Source organism: Hyperolius riggenbachi, chromosome 8 (genome assembly GCF_040937935.1).
Source record: "Hyperolius riggenbachi isolate aHypRig1 chromosome 8, aHypRig1.pri, whole genome shotgun sequence".
Lineage (NCBI taxonomy): Eukaryota > Metazoa > Chordata > Amphibia > Anura > Hyperoliidae > Hyperolius > Hyperolius riggenbachi.
In genome coordinates this window covers 51,166,020-51,183,808 of record NC_090653.1, presented here as the reverse complement: position 1 = coordinate 51,183,808, position 17,789 = coordinate 51,166,020, and the positions used below count along the sequence as shown (strand labels likewise).

At 45.9% G+C, this 17,789-nt stretch overlaps 1 protein-coding gene across 1 annotated transcript in view; it reads right to left on the bottom strand.

Moving 5' to 3' along the window:
* Nucleotides 1–10,660, bottom strand: part of LOC137528800 (suppressor APC domain-containing protein 2-like) — a 38,598-nt gene extending 27,938 nt beyond the window's left edge. Inside the window, exons 1-2 of the mRNA XM_068250404.1 lie at nt 9,688–10,660; nt 2,880–3,001 (exon numbers count right to left, since the gene is read on the bottom strand). Coding sequence (XP_068106505.1) covers nt 2,880–3,001; nt 9,688–10,060 — 495 coding nt within the window. The 5' untranslated portion in view covers nt 10,061–10,660. The remainder of the gene's footprint in view (nt 1–2,879; nt 3,002–9,687) is intronic.
* Nucleotides 10,661–17,789: the final 7,129 nt, after the last annotated feature.

Here is a 17,789-nt window from a genome sequence, read left to right as displayed (position 1 = left end):
CTTAAAAAACCAAATTCTTGGTAAATAGAGGAGGTAGTGGTGGACTTACCTCCTCCAAGTAGACACACAACCACTGTAGTAAAGACAGTCAATATATTTTGTTTATGTACTCCAAATATGCAACGCGTTTCGCAGGTTTGATCCCGCTTCATCAGGCAATAAGAAGTCGCTATTGTCAACGGAGCAATAGCATATGTGGTCAGTAAAAGAGCCAAGCACCTCTGTGGTGGGGGCATGTGGAGGTGTGCCTGAAGACATGGTGAAGGCATGGCTGGAGGAATGGTAAAAGCATGACTGGAGATGTGCCTGAGGTAATCTTAAAGGAATACTGTAGGGGGGTCGGGGGAAAATGAGCTGAACTTACCCAGGGCTTCTAATGGTCCCCCGCAGACATCCTGTGTTGGCGCAGCCGCTCACCGATGCTCCGGCCCCGCCTCCGGTTCACTTCTGGAATTTCTGACTTTACAGTCAGAAAACCACTGCACCTGCGTTGCCGTGTCCTCGATCCCGCTGATGTCATCAAGAGCGCACAGCGCAGGCCCAGTATGGTCTGTGTCTGCGCAGTACACTCCTGGTGACATCAGTGGGTGTTAGGACACGGCAACGCAGGCGCAGTGGTTTTCTGACTTTAAAGTCAGAAATTCCAGAAGTGAACCGGAGGCAGGGCCGGAGCATTGGGGAGTGGCTGCGCCAACACAGGATGTCTGCGGGGGACCATTAGAAGCCCCGGGTAAGTTCAGCTCATTTTCCCCCGACCCCCCTACAGTATCCCTTTAATAATAGCTATAGCCACACAGCCTGCATTTCATTTAAATTATTGTAGTTTGGGGTGCCGGACAGCCGTACCCTGAATTACCCGTCCAAAGGAAGACGTCATTGTAATACATTTCCCAAGATTAACTTACGCATTGAGAGCCATCTTTTGCACCCAAATTACATGCGGCCGCAACATATAGATATGATAAAGGCCACCTCAAGCGAGAATCTATCCTCCCTGATGGTCCCTAAAAATTTGGCACACCCGAGTGACCCCCAAGCGCTCTGTTCCCCCCATTCACCCCACCTAGCAGAAACTGTTCTGCTGTGTGCCACACGTTGTCCCTCCTCCCTGCTCCGTAGTAACCAACTAGCCTCTAGGCTAGTGACATGTCTGCACAGAAATCAGTCCCAAACTGTCAAGTTTTGATCCCTTTCAACAACAGTGATTGAAAGTGCGTAGGTAGCATTACCCACCCTGCTCCTGCAAGGATACTCAATAGATGCCTCCTCTGCTGCTCCAAAGAGGCTTCCCACTGCACCCACAGACAACACATTTGGTCAAAAAAATGTAGCGACGGCCAAATGTTTGTTGCTAATTTTTAATAGCAGCAAAACAAGCCTGCCCAAGCGCGTACTTTTCTAAAAAGCGCTGCGGTAATTTAGGCGCTCCTGGGAAAGCCAACAGTGGAATATCAGTAATATTACCGCCATTCCACTATTGTCAGTGGCCAATTCCCATAGTAAAATATTGTTCGTTTTTACCAATATTTTACTATCACCTAATCCTACTCACATCTCTTTCTACCGATGCCTAACCCCAACCGACCCCCCGCCGCAATTTTCACTATTATTTACTGCCTAACCCTAACCTATTCTCCCATTCACCTTCCCACTACCAATGCCAAACACTGACCTACTCACCCCCCCCCTCCCCCCCCATATCCAGGTCACCTCTGTTGCAGAATTCTCTTCAACCAATGCTATTTAACATGCGCCGCCGGCACCCAATTATCCCCCGTCAAGCTGCGCTATAGCTACAAATGCGGTCTATGCGGCAGCCATTATACTAAAGCGCACACAAATTGCTTCCTTCGTTCCCAAGCATCAAACCGATGGCTAAAACAATGACCAATAATCCCTTCACCCATCAAACGTGCAACCTGAAGTGTGCTGCCAGGAGAAACACATCTGATGAGTTGCTTTGGTGCAACTCTAAAGAGAAAGTATCGCATCTTAAAGAGAACCCGAGGTGGGTTTGAAGAATGTTATCTGCATACAGAGGCTGGATCTGCCTATACAGCCCAGCCTCTGTTGCTATCCCAAACCCCACTAAGGTCCCCCTGCACTCTGCAATCCCTCATAAATCACAGCCACGCTGCTGACAAACAGCTTGTCAGAGCTGGCTGTGTTTATCTCTATAGTGTCAGTCTGCTGCTCTCCCCGCCTCCTGCAGAACTCCAGTCCCCGCCTGCATCCCTTCCCTCCCTGCTGATTGGAGGGAAGGGACTGGGGGCAGGGACCGGAGCTATGCAGGAGGCGGGGGAGCAGCTGAGACTGACACTACAGATGTAAACACAGCCTCACAGCACGGTTGTGATTATGAGGGATTGCAGAGTGCAGGGGGACCTTAGTGGGGTTTGGGATAGCAACAGAGGCTGGGCTGTATAGGCAGATCCAGCCTCTGTATGCAGATAACATTCTTTAAACACACCTCGGGTTCTCTTTAAAGCCGACCTGAACTTAGAACTTCCTCTCTGCTCTAAAAGATAAGCAACAGCATAATACACTTGAAAGAGAAGCATTTCTTTGTTACAGCTTATGGAACTCCTGCAATAAATCTGCAGTGTGTCTACCTCCTGCTTCCATGGAGGCAGAGAAAGGGTTAACACCCTATGTTTACAAATTAGCTGCTCTGCCAAGGGAGCCCAGATTCCTGAGCGGACACAGCTGCGAGATCAAATGACACTCGTGATTACTTAGAGATGAGGGGGAAACAGACAGGCTCTTCTCTCTAAAAACACACAGGGTGCATTTCTCGCCGTTTTCCTTGTGTCCCGTGCAAGAGTTCAGGTCCACTTTAGCTGTATAACACCAAAGCAGAGAGTGAAAGTGCTAGGTACCGTATTATAATCGATCCCGCTTGTCAGCGTATGTCGGCGTATGCGCTGCTCTTGGCGTGTGAGGCGAGCGGAGGTGGGGACGTCATTGTGGATGCTCTGAGATCGTGCGATGCCTTTTGCACCTGGAATAGAGAGAGACATATCATTACATAGACAGAATGTGTGTGCAGAGGAAGTGCCTGTAAGAAGGATGTGTATGATAAGAGGCTTGATGTGTCTCTATGTGTAATTAATGTTTCCATCCATCTGCTCCCATCTTACCAACCTGCATCTGTTCGTCTGAAATTAAAAGTTCACGTCAGGGCTTAGCGGGGAGAGATTTTCATTTCTAGGACTGCGGACTGCATGCACTGATCAGCATGGGCTCATCCTCCTGCATCGTTCGCTCTCAGAGAAGGTGAATAGGGGGCTGTGCTATTACTTACAATACACAGTTCACACGTTTCATGCAGCCGTTGTGGAAATATAGTAAGTCAATCACATGACCCAGAGGTCTGTGCACAAAGTATAAAGCTGCCAGCAGAGGGGGACTGTCTTCCCCAGCACAGAGTTATCATCTGACCACACCCATCCCCTCCCTCTGCTCGTGCCTGTGGGTGGGATCACAGAAGTTTCTTCCCTAGCACAATTATTATCTGACCACACCCATCCACTCCTTCTGCTCACTCCTGTGGGCGGGATCACAGGAGTTTCTTCCCCAGCACAGAGTTATCTGACCACACCCATCCCCTCCCTCTCCTCACTCCTGTGGGCGGGATCACAGGAGTTTCTTCCCCAGCACAGAGTTATCATCTGACCACACCCATCCCCTCCCTCTGCTCCCTCCTGTGGGCGAGATCACAGGAGAATCTTCCACAGCACAAAGTTTTCATCTAAACTCACCCACCCCCTCCATCTGCTCCCCCCTGTTGGCGGGATCACAAGAGGTTTTTTTCCCCCCCAACACAGAGTTATCATCTGACCTCACCCATCCCCTCCCTCCTGTGGACGAGATACCAGGAATTTCTTCCTCAGCACAGAGTTATCATTTGACCTCATCCACTCCCTCCCTCTGCTCCCTCCTGTGGGCATGATCATAGGAGTGAACTGGCTGTTGTGCCCCTCCAAGCTTCTCTATGAATACCTCATGTATTAAGGCACATATGTATGGAGAGGAGAGGATCCATTTCAAACTCTTAATCCTAACCTACAAAGCTTTCAGCAATTCATCTCCCCTGTACATCTCCTCACCAGTTTCCAGATACCAACCCAACTGCAATCTCAGATCTGCACACAACCTTCTTCTGTCCTCCTCTAGAATCACCACCTCACATTCACATATACAAGATTTCTCACTTGTCTCACCCCTTCTCTGGAATCCCCTTCCACAATATATCCATCACTCTCCAACATTTGAATTCTTTAAGCGCTCCCTCAAAAATCACTTTTCACCGACAAGCGTACACTCTAACTTAGGCCATCCCCCCTCCAACCGACGAAACGCCGCACATACCGCTGCTCCTCTCTCTGCTGTTGCTATGACGGCAGAGCTGTGTGAGCAAGTCGAGTGATCTGTGTCGGGGAGAGAGCGATGCGATCAGCGGGATGATTCAAATCTACGCCCTGGCAGGTATAACAGGCAGGGCCGGATTTGTACTCTTTACCGCCCTAGGCCACTGTCACCAGCCGCCCCCTTCAGTATAGGTAGCGAGATGACCCCTCCCCCTTCCCTCTAGTGTAGGTAGCGAGATGACCCCTCCCCCCTTTCCCTCCAGTATAGGTAGCCAGATGACCCCCCCCCCCTTCCCTTTAGTATACGTAGCCAGGTGACTCCTCCCCCTTTCTCCCCCTTTCCCTCCAGCATAGGTAGCCAGATAACTCCCTTAATCCCTCCTTTTCCCACTCCCCTTTCAGTATAGGTAGCCAGCTCGCCTTCGCACCGCAGCAGCCATCAGTGTCACTCATTTATTCACTCGTCTCCAGTGCAGAAGCTTCCTCTTCCTTCACATCTCCAATGCTGCCCAAGTCCATAGCCACCGACCACAATGCAAACGTGAACAAAGAGCAAGGTGGCTGCTGCACAGGCAGCTAGCAGCAGAGTACCGGTCAGGTGCTCGCCTGATCTCCCTGCATTGCTGCATTTGCAAGCTTGCAAATGCTGCACCAGTTTAGCCTGCTGCTTTGGTGCCCTTCCTCCTGTGGTGCCCTAGGCCATGGCCTAGGTGGCCTTGGCCTAAATCCGGCCCTGATAACAGGATCAAAACAGGGCATAGATTTCAATCATCAAGGTCCGGAAGTTGTTAACAAACTGTTCCCTGTGCCCATTCTTGAACCTCTATGACACTGCAACTGTCCATGCCAGGTTTTGGTGCACCATATCAACTGTAATGTATAGAGTGCAATGTAAAACTTGCACTGGAGCCCACTGCGCCTTAGCTACACCACTGGCGTTTATGTAAAAATCCTATCGCATTAGTGGAAACCCCACACTGCGACTTCCATTATAGTGCAAGTGTGGTTGTGAAGAGAAAACTGTATGCGTTACGAAAATCAAATCAAAACACATTTAGATGATATGGGCCCTTAAAAATACCTCCAAACTTTTTGAGCTAAAAAAGAGGGAGACTTTAAGGGCTTGTTCAAACTAAGGGCGCTTTCTGGATTTTTTAAGTGCCGGCAATTTTGAAAATCGCCCTAAAAGCGCTTGTGCAATGATTCCCTATGAGAGTGTTCACATCCGAGCGGTTTGATTCCGATCCGCTCACCAAAGTGGTGCCTGTACCATTTTTTGGGGTGATTTGCCTTAACCTACCTGGCGGTAAGCCGCGCAGGAGGATTTCTCAGGCCCTGCTGGGCCGATTTGCATAATTTTTTTTTTGCAACACGCAGCTATCACTTTGCTAGCTGCGTGTGCACTCCGATCGCCGCTGCTCCGCGCCGATTAGCCGCCGCATGCCGCGCCCCCCGACCCCGTGCGCTGCCTGGCCAATTAGTGCCAGGCAGCGCTGAGGGGTGGATCGGGACTCCCAATGACATCACGACGTCGGTGACGTCATCCCGCCCGTCGCCATGGCGACGGGGGAAGCCCTCCAGGAAATCACGTTCTTTGAATAGGATTTCCTGATCGGAGATCGCCAGAGGCGATCAAAGCGGGTGGGGGGATGCCGCTGCACAGCGGCTATATGATTTAAAAAAAATGTTTTTAAAAAACTGCTGCGCTGCCCCCTGGCGGGTTTTAATAGACCACCAGGAGGGTTAATGGAAGGTATAGGGAAATCGCAAAAAGCTTGAAAAAGCACCTTGTATAGCGATTTCCCCAGCGCTTTTAAGAATAAATTCATTGTATGTATTATTTTCTGAGTGAAAGACTTCACTTCCTGACTTGCGCAGGAAGTGAAAAAACAAATCACTCTGCAAAAGCACTTAGAAAAGTGCTTTACAAAAAACGGCAACGTGCAGGTAAGTGCTGGGAGGCGCTAAAAATAATCGCACAAAAAAATCGCAGCGATTTTGATTTTGGATGTGAACAAGGCCTAAGACACGCCCCTGCCACGGCTCTTACCACGCCCCACCACACCCCTCGCCATGCATATAACAAGGAACTCCGAACCAAAAGGTATGGTTTGGTCTCCTCTATCATCATTAGTTTTCCTTCATTTTAACATTTGAAAATAAATATATCAATTTAATTGATGGGATTTAGAATCAATTAAACACATTTTTCAATAGAAAAAATATGTATATTTACACACATCTGTACATCAGCCCTGAAAGAGGGACAAATGAGGGAGAAAGAGGGACAGGGTCGCCAAAGAGGAATTACCCCTCCAAAGGAGGGACAGTTGGGAGCTATGCCTTACATGTTATTCAGGTATGTTTTTTTGTAGTGATTTATGCATGTAAAGTGAAATCAGAGATCGATATGAAGCCAATCGAGCACAAAGAAATGTATTTATGAAGTGTGTGTAAATTCCAGGCCCAAAACTCAAACAGTGAATTATTTCTTGCTTCCTAAAATCATTTTCATCGTATTCATACAGAATTATTTCATTATTAGTTTGAAATAATTCTGGAGTTTATTTCCCATAAAGGGTTCATTACAGATTGAGAATGACAGGTTGCGTGAAGAATCATTTTTATTGCATGAAGCCATAATCCCCGCTTGCTCAATGCATTATCCCTTAATGTACAGATTACACCCAGCCAGATGGTGCAGATTATAAAGGGTTATGATACACAAGTGTGAGCGCAGAGACACACGGCAGGGGAAAGGGGGGCGGGACTGCAGGACGCAGAGCTGCACTGGGACAGGGGCTGAAAGGGAAACACCTATCTGTACGTACAGAGAAAGCAGAGTAAACACTTCACTCAGTGTTCTGACAGATGCAAGAGTGATTACAAAGAAAGAGGGAGAGCCCATATAAAAATGAGATTTCAGGAGCTGACATCTGGGCTGAGCTACTTGCTCTATTTTTACATCTCTTGTTCCAAGATGAGATATCAGCTCCAAGAAATGCTCCGGCATCTCTGGAGTCTCACTCTTTTGGTGGAAATGGATTTTTGCATGCAGGAAATTAAAATAAATAAATAAAAAGCGAAAGAGCTGGAACCATTTGAAAGGGCCCTTTCCCACTGTGTCGGCTGCGTTACAATGGACAATTATTATTATTATTTAGTATTTATACAGCGCTGACCTCTTCCATGGCGCTGTACAGAGTATATGGTCTTGTCACTTAACTGTCTCTCAGAGGGACTCACAATCTAATCCCTACCATAGTCCTATGTCTATGTATTGTGTAGTGTATGTATCATAGTCCAGGGCCAGTTTAGGAGGAAGCCAATTAACTTATCTATATGTTTTTAGGATGTGGGAGGAAAACGGGGTGGCCGGAGGAAACCCACGCAGACACAGGGAGAACATACAAACTCTGTGCAGATAGTGCTCTGGCTGGGATTTGAACCAGGGACCCAGCGCTGCAAGGCGAGAGTGCTAATTACTACGCCACCATGCTGCCCGACGATATCATTGCATCGAAACACAATAGTCTTCATATGGTGCTTTCCATATTGCATACGGTGCGTCAGGTTCCGTCGGGGTAAGCAAGCTGTGAGCTTTCCGGGCCAACACACGCACTTACAGTGGCTTTCATTGTACTGTACGCCTCACTGGTCGCACCGCAACACTACCCCGCAATGTGACTTTTCAGCTATATGGCATAACGATTTTATCGCAATGTGTAAGGGGCCCTAAGGTGTTTCTGCTTTGTCTTTTTTGGGTTGGTTTTATGTGAGCTAATGTGAGTTTTTTCATGTGTTTCTGTTATGGGATTTTAATGAATATTCATTTAAATAATTTTTCTCCTGTTTTAACATCAAAAACCCTATAAAAGTTTTTAATTTCTCATAGGAAAGCATTGAGTGAGAAAGGCATAACCCATGCAGAAAGAATGAACTTGCTGTTTTTTCCCCCGCAAAACTCACTGGAAAACTCACATCATTTAGTTTTTTTGTGCGGCCCATAGAGTAATGCTGGGAATACACGTTTCGTTTTTGCCTTCGTTTAAACCTTCGTTTCGATTGTGCCTTTTGTCCTTTTCGATCCCGAAATAATCGACCGTACGGTTAATATCACCACCCACGGTTTCGGGGTTTTTTTCGATTCTGATGGTTTCGGTTTTTTTTTCGATTCTGATGGTTTCGTTTTTCCAATGATCGAAGGCTGCAAAGAAACGAAACGTAGTACAGGGACGGACGGCATAAACGAATATATAATCGATCTGAACAGCCATCAAGCCTACCAATGGCTCGATTAGATGGTTAAAGAGAGATAATATCAAACATGTTCGATCACTAGTCGTTCGTTTTTGGGGTCTATTAATCGAAACTATAATGAGATTATGACTATTTTCACATACGTTTTCAACACTCGATTCGTTTACCGAACTAATCGAAGGCTAAAACGAAGGCAAAAACGAAACGTGTATTCCCAGCATAAGATTATGTGCGATTCTGCATGCGATTTCCACACTGTTGAAAAACGCATGCGATTCTAATAAGTATGACCCTAGCATAACAGTTACAAAAGAAATAAGAGACAGTGCAGATGGTGTAATTATTCAAGGCAGGTGCAAACACAGCAGCCAATGGGACGTCACCTGCTAAATAAAACAGGGATTCTTATTGGCTGCCCAGAGCAACTGCTCCATTTTTTGGCCAGTCTTTTCAGTTGCATTGGCTAAAGCCGGATGCACGCCTTCAATTTTGACTGGCCAATCACTGACCAGTTTCACCACCTCGATGTAGTATGAGAGTTTACCTGCACACTCGAATCTGTTGACCCTCATAAAACATGGAGGTGGTAAAATTGGCCAATCAAAACTGAAGTTGTTTAGCAAGCTTAAAACCTGATATATACTTTCAATTATGATTGGCCAATCACTAACCAATTTTACCACCTCTGGGTAGTATGAGGGTTTATCTACACAATCTGCTCATTGTAGTCAACATCTCTTGTCCCTCATACTACATGGAGATGGTAAAATTGGTCAGGGATTGGCCAATGATAATTGAAAGTGTGTACTAGGCTTAAGTCAGCCCAAAACTCTTGTACACACATAATTTTTTTTTGATTGGCCAATCGGTGGGCAATTTTACTACCTCCATGTAGTATGAGAGCTTGCCTATACAATCTGTTCATAGTATTCAGAATCTTTTGGCCCCCATACTACATGGAAGTGGAAAACATCAAAATCTGATGTGTGTATACACCCAATATGTCAGAAGGTAATATAGGAAATACAGAAGACTCGCCATATAAGCTTGCACTCACCCCTTTTCCTGTGTGTCACGGTTCCCTGAGGTTCTCCTGCCCGCAGAGCTTGGGTGAGCCCCCTCACCAGTCTTGGGAAGCTCAGGTATCCTCCGCTGGAAGCTGTAGCATCTCTCAGGGCCTGAGGGACCCCGGCCAGAATGCTGGGTCCTCCCCACAGACCCTCGATATCCTGCACATGCACTCGGCCGCCCCCTTGTTCCTCCAGGATGTTGTACAGCACCCGAAGACTGCGGATAAAACCCCGAGAGGGGCAAGGAGGTCCTGCAGAGATGGGGGCAGGGGCACCTGAAGAAGTGGTGACCGGGGGAGCAGAGGAGGGGCTGGGGGTACACAAGGGAGAGGTGGGGCAGGAAGCTAACACTTTATTCATGGTGAGCTCAGGGTCTCTGGCCTAGAAGTCTGTACACCTAAACCTCTAGAATTGTCACACAGAGTGTAAGACTAATGGCAGTGGTCAAATACTACTCATAACTCAGTTGTGTCCAATAATATCACATATCCATCCACAGCCCCTCTCTGTCCCTAGCTTTGTCCCATCCCTCTATCATAGCCGGTCACCTCTCCTGTCTGTCATACAGCTGGTGGTCTATCCCTTTGTCTTGACAGTAGAGTACCTCTTCTGTGTGACAAGTAATAGTTTATGTTTAGTTTAGGCAGGGCTGTCACCTGCTCTCTGTACACAGTCACCTTCTCTGTGCAGCTACCCCCAGTCTCTGCTCTTACTCACACTTTGTCCTCTGCTAGGCTCCCCATCTCCTCCAGGCTCTCCATCTGTCAGTAGAGCTGTCTCTGGCTGTGGTTAGTTATGGTGTCCGGAGACCTCGCTCTCTCACACACTTTCTCCTGTGCCCCAGTCTCTTGCTCTGTGTCCGGGACAGTTAGCTGTCTCTCTCCTCCCTCCCCTGGATAATCTCTCTCTGTGATTCTTGCTAAGTCTCTATCTGTCTTTCTCTTGTGTGAGGCTTCCTGTAGCTTATACAGACTGTCACATGTGCAGTGTCTCATGAAACACAGGGGACCCCGGACCAGACGGGACCAGAAAACATTTAGCATGTCTCTCCCATCCCCCCTGTATTATGTCCCCTCCGCCCTTTGTTTCTCGCCCGCCTTTGTCCCTTTTTCTGCACATTCTGTTCCTCCTTTCTCCAAATTCACCTGTCAGTTTCCTTTTCCCACTTGCCCGGCTGACATCTTCCACACACAATAAATATTGTATCTGGAGATGGCCGGGAGAACGGTGAGCAGCCAGATTCACAGAGGCAGCTGGAAGATAGGACAGCTCAGAAAAGTTTAAAGTCAGTTTCCTTACAGAGTAATAATAATTGCCTGAAAAGCATAAAGTGGAGAGTATCGGTCTCAGACTAACAGGTTTTTTTGCATAAGGTGGCCACTAATGATCCAATCTTTGTCATCCAATTTTACCAAATCTATGTAGTGTAAAGGTGTGTACACACATGCGACTGTAGGGGTTTGAAATGATCGTTCCCCAATCATTTAAAACGACAATCGTTTTAAAAAAAAACAGCCAATGTTCATTAAGTCAAACAATGGCCGAGCTAGATCGTTAAAAAACGAAAGATCTGCCTTGGTGGATTTTTTTAAACGACGACCGTTTGCAAAAGTAGTACATCGTTAGAAAACAGTCGTTCGTACTAGTTGCTTTTCGTGATGTAACGTTCGTTCTATGAATGTGTCCTGTGACACGTTAATTGCTACATGATTATACCATAATTGTCATTTTAACAGGACAGAGTGTATTTTTGTATGTTTTGTCAACGCTATATTATGTATATGCTCTACCTACATACCTACAGTATGAATTATTGTACTGTAATGTAATATACGTAATGTTAGTTTTACAGTGTAACGTACATTTTGAACCGTTCGTTACGTGCGGGCGGAGCTTGCTATGATGTCATTTCCAGGTACAGTATGTAACGTTGTTCCGGATCGTTCGTTAACAAACGATCAGATCGTTACACACCTTTAAAAACTAACGTTACTTAGGTCGTTCTTTCGTCAATTAAAAGATAGTTCGTCGTTCACAATGAATGATCGTTGTCGTATGTGTGTACGTAGCTTTAGAGTAAACTGAGTGATTGTATTGAATGGATAATTTAGGCAGATGGTAAGACTGGATGAAAAAGATTGGATCATTAATTGCCACAGGCCACCATTAGTACACACAATGCAATTTACCATCCGATTAATGGGAATCGGACAATTATTACATGTCCAATCTACTCCCGATCAATGACGGAATTGATTTTACTAAGTTATCATAGGAAAAGCGATCCCACTATCGATCAAGAGCAGTTTCCATCTTCCCATCAGATTACCCGTTGATCAGACGGGAAATGGAAAGTTACGTGCCCAGCATAAAGGTACATACAAACCTGCAATAATTGTCAGCTAAAATGGCCGATGGCCGTTACAGCCGATTATTGTGTGCGTACAGAGGCCACCTATTTAAACCTGCTCGGGAATTTTGCAGGATCCTTAATGACCCCAACGCATCATGCAGGACCGATCTGCCCCCCCCCCCCCCCCCCGACACACAGAAATCTGCTCCATAGTGTGCAGATTGTCGTCTCCCCACCCCCCTCCATAGCAACAGAACGCATCGCTAACCTTAAAGGGAATCTGAAGTGAAAATAAACTTATGAAGTAATGCATTGTATGTGTAGTACAGCTAAGAAATAGAACATTAGTAGCAAAGAAAAGTGTTTTTATATTATTTCCAGTACAGGAAGAGTTAAAGGACCACTGTCGCGAAAATCGTAAAATATAACATACATGGAAACACTTACAGATAAGAAGTACATTTCTTCCAGAGTAAAATTAGCCATAAATGACTTTTCTCCTATGTTGCTGTCACTTACAGTAGGTAGTAGAAATCTGACAGAACCGACAGGTTTTGGACCAGCCCATCTCCTCATGGGGGAGTCTCATAGTTTTGTTTATTTCAAAAATATTTAGTGAATGGCAGTTGCCATGTCCAACTATCAAAAAAAGTTTGCAGTGACCAGGGAAGACGGCCAGCATCATTGTATAAATCCTTTTCAGGCTGTATTTACAGTGGCTCGTCGCGGTTTAATGTGACATTAAAGTCACAACGTGTCTCTGTTATGAGGTAACGCACTGCAAGCAGTGAGTTACCACAGCACAACATTTTTAATGCGACTTTAACGTTGCACTGTGAACGACCCATAGGATTAGCATTGCAGTGTGGTAAGCTGCGTTATAAGACTTTATAACGCGCGACCATAACGTCCCTCTGTGAATGCGACCTCAGGGAATGTCTTTATAAAGAATAAAACCCTTGCTGAGAATCCCCCATGAAGAGATGGACTAGTCCAACACCTGTCGGTTCTGTCAGATTTCTACTACCTACTGTAAGTGACAGCAACAAAGGATAAAAGTAGTTTATGGCTCATTTTACTCTGCAAGAAAAATACTTCTAATTTGTATATGCTTAAACGTATTTAAATTTTACAATTTTTCGTGATAGTGGTCCTTTAAGAAACTTCACTTGTTATCTATGCAAAAGAGCTTCACTGAGCTCTTCCACTCAACAACTTCGGTCAGCTACAGTGCTGAAGCACTTATACTTCAAAGAAACAGTCAGAGACAGCTTTCGATAAGGTTTTACTGCAGGGGAGTTCAAAGGATCATTATTTTCGCTCTGTTTCATTGTTTAAAATACAGAGTGTGGGTTATAATCGGCAAATATGAAAAAATGATGCAAAAAAAAAAGCTATATTACTGAAAATACAAATGTGAGAGTCTTTTCTTTGCTGCTAATGTTCTATTAATTATCCGTGCTACACATACAATTCATTCTATCAGAAGTGTTGTTTTTTTTTGCTTCAGTGTCACTTTAGGGCAACTGAATTGTTGCCCAAGTAATTATTTCCCGATTCCCAACGGACGACAATTATCGCATGTGTGGTCTCCCAACACGCAAGGGGCTTGATTCACAAAGCGGTGCTGTTAGCACGCCTGTGAAATCCCCCTTAGCACGTCTAAACGAGCTTTTCGTGCGCAAAACTTTATGCGCGTAAAACTTTACGCGCGCACTGCACAGAGCGCAGTGCGCTCCGCGTGAAGTGCCCATTAAAGCCTGTGGGACTTAGCGCGCGCATAGGATTTTGCGCACGGTACTTATAGCGCGCGATCTGATTGAGAAAACCGGTGCTAACCTACTTAACACCCTGGTTAGCGCGCCTACAGACTTTAGACGTGCTAAGTAGGTTAGCACCGCATAGTGAATCAAGCCCCAAGACTACTACACAGGCTGGGAGCCTAACGAGGGCAGCTTCCACATCTAGCTTCTCACACATGCAATTTACCTTCACAAAGATCTATCACTACATTCTAACAGCTTACACCACAAGACAAACTCGTTTATGCAAATTTGGCTCTCCAGCTGTTAAGGAACTACAAATCCCACAATGCATTTGCGCCGTACACTCCCAGTGACGTCAGTAGAAGCGAGGACATGGGCGCGCAGGTGCAGTGTCTTTCCAACTTTAAAGTAGGAAATTCCGGAAGTGAACCGGAGGCGGGGCCGGAGCATCGGTAAGTGGCTGCGCCGGCACAGGACGTCTGCGGGGGACCATTAGAAGCCCCGGGTAAGTTCCGCTCGTTTCCCCCTGACTCCCCTACAGTACTCCATTAATCATAGCTCAATTTTGAGAACGTGGGCAGTATATGGGCTACCCCGTCCCAAGCCCCTTTAACCCAGTTACCAATGCAGGCTGGTATAGTTACAATGTGCATTTCCATGCCATCTGGGTTTTGAATTCAAGTTGTACCAGCCTGCGTGGGTCATATCATCATAACTTTATTTCAGCTCAAATCTTTCTTAGCTGATGTTTTTTGTAGCAGAAGAAAACTGTAAAATGAATAATGATGGACAGGCCCTGTTACCGGCTATTAGACCCACAGCGTGACTTAACCCTGCACCCGGCCTTGCTACAGTATTTAGATTAGTACATACAGAGCTAATAGCTCTAACAAGTCTGCTAATAGCATTGGGATCACTTCTGTCCTCATTTCTTGCCTTGCTTGCAAAACCTGTTTACTAATCTCACATAAAAGGCAGCATTCCGCCATGTGCAATCTCTGTACACAGTGGAGGCAGCAGAACACAGTTTGGTGTAGTTATAACTGCCCTGGGAAGAAGGGATGGGAGTACAGCAATATTTTAACAACACATTTCAAAGAAATGTTGTTCAAACCAGGTAAATTAGATAGATACAAGACTAGCTGGAGGCTTCGGAAGTCTTCGGGAGTCCGAGTGCTCCAAGGACGAGCGGCTCCATACTTCACCTGCACGTGCGCTCTCGCTCGCTCACGCATGCTCAGTATGGAGTGCAGTTTCCTTACATTCTTGTAATGAACACACAAAAAACAGGTAGCAGTATTTATAACTTTCATGGTGGATTTTCCATGGGAATACATAGAGAAAGCATCACAAGGCAAGTAAATGGGAAGTCTGACTCACACGTAAGGACTGGGTGCCACAGTGACTGTAAGAGAGGAGAATATTGTACAAAGGGGACATATGCAGCAAGCGCGAAACACACCGACATGCCATGTGCTATCAAAAACTAAAAAAATAATTGGCTGAAGTCTTCTTCATAGTTTTCAGCCAATATCAACAATTCAGCCTTTTGTGAATTGATAAATCACATTAACCATTGGCTTCCAGTTATCTCTTGGCAACTCCATGCCAAGACTTCTGTACAGCAGTCTGTCTCCTCTGCCTCCCACAATAAAGGTGTCATACGTTATGGAGAGTCCTAAGGACGGCGTGACTCTGTTATCTGGCTGGGTGCTTGCAGTGGCAGATGGGAAACCTGGCAGTTCTCACTGGACCCTCCATGAGAAATGAAGAGATAGCATGAAATTGGGTGTAGTAAGATCTGCACCACCTTTATATGTGGCTGGATTTATATCTCAGGAGTACCTGGGTTCTGCTGCACAGCCCACTAGGAGGAGACTTCCTATAGCCATGTCATCTTATACCGAGAAGCCCTTTAATGAGAAGTACGGTAAATGAAGGCTTGCACATTTACTTCCTTTTAAGCAATACCAGTTGCCTGGCAGCCCTGCTGATCTTACTGGCTGCAGTAGTGTCTGAATCACACACCTGAAAGGTTCAGGGTCTAAACAAGCATCCATGAATAATAATTGCTTGAAAAGCATGGAAGGTACTGATCTGCCATATTTATTTATCAAACAATACCAGTTGCTTAGTATCCTGCAGAACCTTCACTATTCAGTGGATTCTGAATCACACACCTGCAACAAGCATGTTCAGTGTCTATGGCTAAAGGTATTAGAGGCATATGGAGGAGTGAGAGGGAGGCTGTCATATGTATTACTTTTTAAACAACGCAGATTGTCTGGCTTTCCTGCTGATCTTCTGCCTGTAATACATTTAGCCATAGACCCTGAACAAGCATGCAGATCAGCTGTTTGGCTACAGTAAGACTGAATTTCCCACGTGCTTGTTTCCGGTGCATGATTCAGACACTAATGCAGCCAAAGAGATCAGCAGGCAAACAATTCATACTTATGCATGAAAGATCAGCAGGGCAGCCAGGCAACTGATATTGCTAAAAGGAAATAAACATGGGAGCCTCCATATTCCTCTCACTTCAGGTATCCTTTAGATATGTGCATGTATAGTAGCAAGAAGCCGCTTGTGCATGGAGGAAAAAGCTGTAAAAGTTGTGCATGAGCAGCTTTGTTCTGCTGTGCAAGTGTGCATACGTGGATCGTACTTATGTATGCACAGTATGGTCACGCCCATATAGTACATGGACATGAGAGCAGCCAAGTCTTACAAGCTCTTTTTGGACATGCTTAAAGGGTCCCAGTGCTGGATGGGTGGGGTCGAGGAAGATAGGGAAGCCTTTGGACTATTCAGACTACTACTGACTACGGACTACTCTACTGACACTTAAAACAGGGGTGGAGGCGCCCAATGCATAAAAGATAGGCTAATACGCTGTTAACCTTATAAATAGAGAGATAATCCTACCTCTCTTGAAGAATTTGGACCAGTTTATTGAAAAAGATTTTTTATTCGAGCACATAAAATTGACAACACGTTTCGCAGGTGGTTGCCCGCTTCCTCAGGTCAGTGAAAAAAACAGGTGCCTTAACTGCTATGACTGTGAAGCCAGTATGAGCACCTCTCTGTCCTGTTTTCTCTACTGGGGTATTTACAGTATTTTTTATAATTTTTTCTTTACTTCAGGTTCACTTTAGTATATGATGTACTCTCTTTTCTGTATCCCAGTATAACAGTACATAATAATCTCATTTATTGAAGCTATTCGTAAATGGAAAATAACATTCTGTTGAATGCATAGAAAGTGACTGGCACTCCAGTGGAAACCTGCCCTCACTGGTCTTTCTGCAGCATTTTGGTAATAAGTGAAAGCCGGGGATCTCTCCTCCTCACCGTGGTGTTCCCACATGAATGCGATCATCTGATGAATGAAGGAACACTCCCATCCTGTCTGTAATGCTGGGGATACATGGTACGTTTCTGTACCGTGTATCGACCAGCTGATCCGGCCAGCTGATAATATTCAGCTGACCCGATCATGCCGCTCGACCCGCGCCCGCCCGATTCCCGCCGGCGGACAATTGCAGGGAATCGAGCGGTGATAAGGAAGCGCCGGCGGGGACAAGCGGCAATCGATCCGCGTGCACGGGTGGGGATGCGCCGGCGTAAAACGAGCCGTGTATGCACGGCATAACATTGTAATTCAGTCCTTCATGTTACGGGAATGTAGTTTCTGGGTTTCCCTGTTGTATTTGTGTCGTTCTGTGCATGCAAGCCGCACCGCCACCATATTTGAAATTTCTGCATCCTCCATTGACTTTCATTACTTCCACTGCTGCTGTGTCACTGCGGAAGTCTGACGGTATCGAACTGTTGTCTTTGCAGCTGCTCAGGGCACCATTGCCTCAGTGTTCTAGGCACCATTGCCTTGCATTATCGTTGCATTAAAATTGGGTAACGCAATCTATACTTGTAAGGCAAATGTAAAAGGGGCCTTAAAGGAAACCTGAGA